The sequence below is a fragment of the Triticum urartu genome, chromosome 7 (genome assembly GCF_003073215.2).
Source record: "Triticum urartu cultivar G1812 chromosome 7, Tu2.1, whole genome shotgun sequence".
Taxonomy (NCBI): Eukaryota; Viridiplantae; Streptophyta; class Magnoliopsida; order Poales; family Poaceae; genus Triticum; species Triticum urartu.
In genome coordinates, this window is record NC_053028.1 from 422,437,196 (window position 1) to 422,443,981 (window position 6,786).

The 6,786-nt window shown below is 43.6% G+C and overlaps 1 protein-coding gene across 1 annotated transcript; it reads left to right on the top strand.

Annotated features, from left to right (window-relative positions):
* Positions 1-3,358: 3,358 nt before the first annotated feature.
* Positions 3,359-5,009, top strand: LOC125523147. Its single transcript, XM_048688205.1, has 2 exons — positions 3,359-4,000; positions 4,082-5,009. The coding sequence occupies exons 1-2, from the start codon at positions 3,783-3,785 to the stop codon at positions 4,491-4,493; spliced, it is 630 nt and encodes a 209-aa protein (XP_048544162.1). The 5' UTR covers positions 3,359-3,782; the 3' UTR covers positions 4,494-5,009.
* Positions 5,010-6,786: the final 1,777 nt, after the last annotated feature.

The following is a 6,786-nucleotide window of genomic DNA, read 5'->3' on the forward strand; positions in this document are numbered from 1 at the left end:
AGATGCTTCGTATGTCATGTGCACTGCCTTGTACATGATGGTGCTGTACGATCGAGTTGTGTGGGCCCCACCACATAAATTTCGGACGAAATCACTATCATATGTTTGTTTCCGGCTTATTCTGCAAGCCAAATCCTTTTGTTTTGTTTTGTTTTGAGTTGTGGCATTCGAGTTGCTTCAATGTCAAGTGTTGATTCCATAGCTTTCCTAAGCGGTGTTCTCATATTTCTATGGGAGTACTAATCCTTCTTGATCATCGAGATTGTCATGTCAATCCTTCTCAACCGGTGTGCTTCTCTTCAAGTTAATCATATGCTTTCAATTTCTGCTAGATCAATTATCAGTTCTATGCAACGGTGTTTGTTTGATCTGTCCCAAGTTGCCTTTGTTTTCCCACCCTCCCACCCTTTTCATCAAGGACTCAGATATCTTAATCAAGTATCCATTTTATTCATGTGAAGTCTCTTCATTATTTTCCTTCAATATTCTTACCCAATGATTCTCATGAAGATGCTAAGGAAGCTTCAAGTTTATCATCCGTCATTCTATTTTCTTCTCCGGTGGACTTAATTCAAGCTTTTGTCTTAATCATATCCCTTTCTTTTGTTTCACATGTTTTATCATGTTGCAATATCTTAACCAAGTCTCTCTTATTTATTCACCTCTCTCTATTCATATCCGGAGTGCTATAGATATCTCAGAAGATTCATATTTCCATTCTTAATCCGTTCAAGCCATTTGGAGATTATTGTCTCATTCAAGTCATTTAATTCAACTAGTGCAATCTCTCTTCAAAATCATTTCAACGGTGCTTATTTTGAGTAGGCCCTAACCCACGGGTCTTTTCCCAGGATCTTACCTGACTCTTCTAATTTTTTCCGGAGCTATTCTCAAACTCTTTTCAATGTTTGACGTAAGAATGGATTTCCATCAGTCTTATGCCTTCTCCAAGATTGTTTCAAATTGTTTTCATCTTTCGTTCAAACTTTCTATTCTTCATTCCAGAGTGCCTCAACAATTCATGGTGGTGTTTCTCGTCGTCATTCTCAAATTTTTAAGACCGAAGAAGAATTTCTCTTGAATCTTGGTCCGTTCTCTTGAAGATTCATGGTTCTAGCTTCGTTCCATCCTCATAATTGTTCGGGTTGCGAGAAATTCTTTTCATACCCATCCGAAGCATTTCAAGAGTTGCTTTCCTTTCTCGATCATCTGAAGGCCATCATCTCTGAAGATTCTCTTTGTTCTAAGTTTTCAGCTCTCATTCCCCATTCTTCCGGTGCATCGTTCAAGTATTCTCTAGTCAGCTCGTGATCTCTTCGTTCTCTTGTATCAAATTCCCTCAAGTTTTTTTTCATTCGTTTCAAATTCTTACCGGTGATTCGTTCTTTTTCTTCAAGGGTTTTCAAATGCTTACGGTGGTTCGTTCAAGAGTTCTCTTCCTTGGTTATCATATCAATTTATTCGTTGTTTCAATCCTACCGGTGGTTCATTGAAGACCTTCCCAAGTTTGGCTATATCTCTTTCAATATTTTCAAGAAGAATAAGTAGTATGCCAAATCTGTTGCTTGTCATCAATTTAAATTGGTGAAGGATGTGCATAACATAATTCTTATTCTTGCTTCATCCAAGTAATTGATTCATTCTTCCGGCGTTTGTTCATGATGAGTAAATTCTCGGTTCGAGATGCTTCATCTTTTCTTTTCGGAGTTCCAAGCTCTCTCGGTTTTATCGGCACGAAGCTTCATCTAAATCATTACAAGGCTTCAATCTTATTCTTTTCATCCTTCACTTCTTTCTCATCATCCTTTTATTACCGGAGTTCTCACGAATGCTCTACATGGTGGTTCATCAAATATTTCATTCCTTCTTCTAGTGTTCGTCATCCTTGTTGGAGGAGATCAAGCATTCTTCATCGTGCATTCTGAAATGCAATTCTTTCTACATTATCTTTTGAGGTGTTGTTATATCATTCCTGATAATTTCCCTTCGTGTTTCATGATTCACAAGTTTTCAAGGGTGACATATTGTAAACCCATCATTTTCAATTTGTTCATGAGATCTTTTCAACCCAATAATTTCTTCGTTGGTGTTATCATGGTATAGATTTCACTTAAAGCCTTCCCTAAGGAATGTTGTTATTATGGTGTTTATCAGTGATCCAAGTTTCCTTATATTCTCATGGTGAAAGAAGTTTTTCCATCTCTTCGTTCCTCTCAGCTAATCAATATTTTGGTAATGGTTGGTTGTCACCTCATAATTTTAAGATGTCTCCATAAGATGTCTCCATAAGCCCACGAGGATCATATCCTTTCGTATTGATCTTCCAACAACTATGTTCAATCCTTCTTTTTAAGGATGCTCTCTTAAATTCATTTTAGGTAGAACATGTGGTTTTCTTCTCCGTTCTTTTGATTCCATTCTTACATTTGTTCTGTAGGGATTGTGATGTTACTCTCTGCGACCCATCGTCTCGTTTTATAAATACCATGCCCTTTTCCTTGCTTATCAAGTTCTTTTCATCTCTCAAGTTCTTTTCATCTTATCAAGTCTTGCATCTCTTTTCAACCAGAGTGCAGTTCAAATTCTTTCATTCTTATCCTTGTCTATTTCGTCCTAACCGGAGTGGTTTCAAAGTCTATCTTCTTCTTAAGCTATTGGTTCTCGTCGTATTGCTAGTTCCTCTTGCCCAACAGACTGTTTGCAATATCATTCATCTCTACTGTATTCTTTCTTTCAATTTGTTCAACCTCTCAAGGTTCATGGTTCACTCGTTTGTCAAAAAAGCAACTTAGTTTTACCTCTTCCTTCTTCCGTTTCTCTCCGGTGCCATCCCTAGATCTCGGTGCGAGATATCTTGTAAGTGGAGGAGTGTTGTGATGACCCGAGACCAACGCTCCAGATGCCTTCCATGTTTTGCGTGACCGATGTGTGTTTATTTGTTTGTTGCATTTCAGCATCGCATCTTTTGCATTGCATCCGCACTCTATTGCCGTCATTTTTTTTAAAAAAACCTGCATTCGTTTGTAGTCGCCGCTCCTTCCTTGTCTCTGTTGACCCCTTCGCAGATCAACCGGACTGCTCTCTTCTCTCTTGTCTTCTCCGTGGCCTTTTTTCAAACCCCTCGCGTGCGCGTCTGAAAACTTTCCCGAACCTGACCCACTCAGTCATCACCGTTGGGTCCGGATCATCCCCAAACATCCCTAAATTATTTTAATTTTATTTATTGGACTCCCTAGTCTCTCAACCACCCGATTTTGATCGGAGGGTCCGAATCTACCCTAAACTCTCCCACTTTTCTTATATAAGAGACTCCTAGTCTAAATCTGGAAAAACCCTAAAATCTAAGAGATGTGTCCCGTCGCCCACCGCCGCCTTCCAAATCCCCCTCGGGATCTCCCCTTGCCCGATCCACCAACCAGCCGCCGCCACCCTCTCCCTTGTTTTCCCCACCGAGCCAATCCCAGGGCACCAGTCTCCAGTCCCTCGCCCGAGGCTCCCGCAGCCACCTCCTTTCCCGACCTGGTCGTCGACCCCGTTGTTGCCGGCGAGCAGCAGCAGCCTGGAGTCCGTAGCCTCGCGTCGTCGTTGACCGTGACCATCGCGCCTCATCTACGGATACAGGCTTGGCCTCCTCGTGCCCTCCTTCCTCCCGTTCTTCTTATCTCTCTGCTCTAACCTATCTCTTCCCTGTGTTCCCTTCCAGGAGCACCACACCATGACCATCGTCCCATGCCGTCGGACATCGCCTAGTCCTCGCCCCGCGCTGGATCCATCCATCCCCGATGCCTGCTGCCTCCTTCCTGCTCGGATCCGGGAAGTTCCGAGCCGAGACGCCACCATTCCCCTACGGCCTCCCTCCCTGCACCATGCGTCGATGTGCCTGGCCTCGTCTTCTCCAGTTAGTGCACCTCAAGAGCCGACCATGGATGCCCAAATTACCATGTTTCCTCCCCGAGCTCCAAGTCCCCGCACTGCTGACCCTGCTGACGCGTCGCCGTCGGTCAGCAAGCCCCCCTCGCGGCCTCCCTATTTCCTCCCCGATTTCTTTCCCTCTCTGAAACCTTCTCTGTCGTTTGAACAGAGAACATGCGCTGCCTCTTTCAGCTCCGCCCGCATGCCACCTCACCGGAGAACGCCGTTACGCGCCTCGATCCGCCCGTTCCCACCGGTTCCCACCGACCCCGTCGTCGGGACCCCCGGCTGTCGTCTCCTGCGTCGCCATGGACGTGCCACTGTTTATGTTCTTCAGAAACGAGCAGCAGCAGCTCGCCCGCTCATCCCCGTTGACCGCGGCCGCGCGTGGCCTCCGCGCCTTGGGCAGCCTTCTGCCGCCAAGGCCCAGTGCACCTCCAGATCCAGCCCAGCGCCACCTCAGGCTGATTTGGCCCAAGGTGAACAGATCCCCAATGCCCTCCTCTGTTCCTACTTGGGCTTGGCCCGATTCTACTACTGCTACTGTCCTGTGCAGCCCAGATCTGTTCAGATACGGCTAAGAGTCTATTTTTTTACAGTCTGCGAATTTTCTATTTATCCAAGGAAAATTGTTTTGCAGAAAAACCCTTGCACTTCATGCATATCAAAACTCAACAATCGTGCATCATATTAAAATGACTCATATATGTAAAATGCCTAGAATTTCATCTAGTTTCACAATATGTCACTTTCATCAATGTTTAAAATGTTAAACTTTCTGTTTGCATTAATTTTGCATAATGACATGTTAAAATGGTTTATTTCATAACTAAATAACCTTAGCCCCGTTTTAAATAAACATTATATGTAAATGGGGTAGAAAATGCATAGATTAACATGGTGCACTTTATTTTACTGTTTAACAACAATAAAATATGCTTTAGGGCGGAACAGTACCAAATTTGAAATATGCATATGCGGATTTTCTGGAATTGTTGTTTGTTATTTCTGGCCTCATTTAAACTTGTCTAAATAGTTAGTTTACTTATGCTTCACCTCTTTCCATGTTTGACAACATTTAATATTGTTGAGTACATAAACAATAGTGAACTAAATAATCAATATGGTGTTTCGTCAATATGCAACTCATTGCATATTGAGCTCCACTTAATTTGTATTATTTGATTGTTGTACTTTGCCATGCCATGTTTATTAAACCAGACATGCATCATACTTGGTTGTGCATCATGCAATGATTATGCTTGCTTATTTACTATGTTGTTTGCTTCTTTCCGGTTATGCTTATTCTTGATAGTTCTGGTTACGTTGCGATTGTGAGGATCCGTTCAACCTCTTCATGGACTCGTTCTTCTTCCTAGCGGGATTTCGGGAAAAATGACCGTTACTCTGGATACCACTACTATCTTTGCTATGCTACTTGTCTCGATGCTATCGCTCATGCTACCTACCACTTGTTTATCAATCCTCCTAAATTGCCATGATAACCTCTAACCTTTTTACCCTTCCTAGCAAACCGTTGTTTCGCTATGTTACCGCTTTGCTCAGCCCCTCTCATAGCGTTGCTAGTTGCAGGTGCAGGTGCAGTTGCAGGTTGTTCCATGTTAGGACATGGATATCATGGGATATCACAATATCTCTTATTTAATTATTGCACATATATACTTGGTAAAGGGTGGAAGGCTCGGCCTTATGCCTGGTGTTTTGTTCCACTCTTGCTGCCCTAGTTTCCGTCATACCGGTGTTATGTTCCTTGATTTTTGCGTCCCTAACACGGTGAGGGTTTATGGGCCCCTCTTGACAATTCGCTTTGAATAAAACTCTTCCAGCAAGGCCCAACATTGGTTTTACCATTTTCCTAATAACAACTAAAACTTGCATAGGGACTTGCTGGCCCCCGAGGTCCCTTAATCAACCCCCGGGCCAGCGCTCCACATGAGTGTTGGTCCACCTACCTAGCAGTCGGAGGTGCCACCTCGGGGCAACTCGATGGTATTTTGGGTACCGTCCACTTCGCATAGACGGTGTTGTCTTGAGAACGAGATACGCGCGGCTCCTATCGGGGTATCGACGCACCGGGTGGTCTTGCTGGTTTTGTTTTACCATTGTCGAAATGTCTTGTGCACCGGGATTCCGAGTCTGATCGGAGGGTTCCGCGATGGAGGATTGTCTCTGCGGATCGTGAGCTTGTCATGGGCTAAGTTGGGACACCCCTACAGGGTTTAAACTTTCGAGAGTCGTGCCCGCGGTTATGTGGCAGATGGGAATTTTTAATATCCGGTTGTAGTGGACTTGAACTAAACTCAATTAAGATACACTAACCGTGTGCGTAATCGTGGCCGTCTCTTTTCAAGTGAGTTCAACAAGGGAACACGGTGGGGTTATGTTTGACTCGTAAGTAGTTCAGGATCACTTATTGATCATTATTAGTTTGCGACCATTTGTGTAGATTCTCATCTTACTCTTGTAATCATAAGTTAGACATCATACATTGCTTAGTCGCTTGCTGCAACCTCACCACTTATCCTTTTCATACCCATTAAGCTTTGCTAGTCTTGATGCCCATGGTAATGGGATTGTTGAGTCCTCGTGGCTCACAGATTACTACGACAACAGTTGCAGGTTCAGGTAATGCGATGATCATGACGTGAGAGCGATGTTTACTTGTTTGGGAGTTCTTCTTCTACGTCGATCTTGGGTTTGGTTCCTGGTCGGCAGCCTGGGCTAGCAGGGTGGATGTCATTTGAGTTTCTGTTTGTGTTTCATTCGTAGTCGGATCTTGTTTTTATGTATGATGGTTGATGTATTCATGCGGCATTTGTATGCCTTGTATGTGTCCCCAACTATTATGTAATG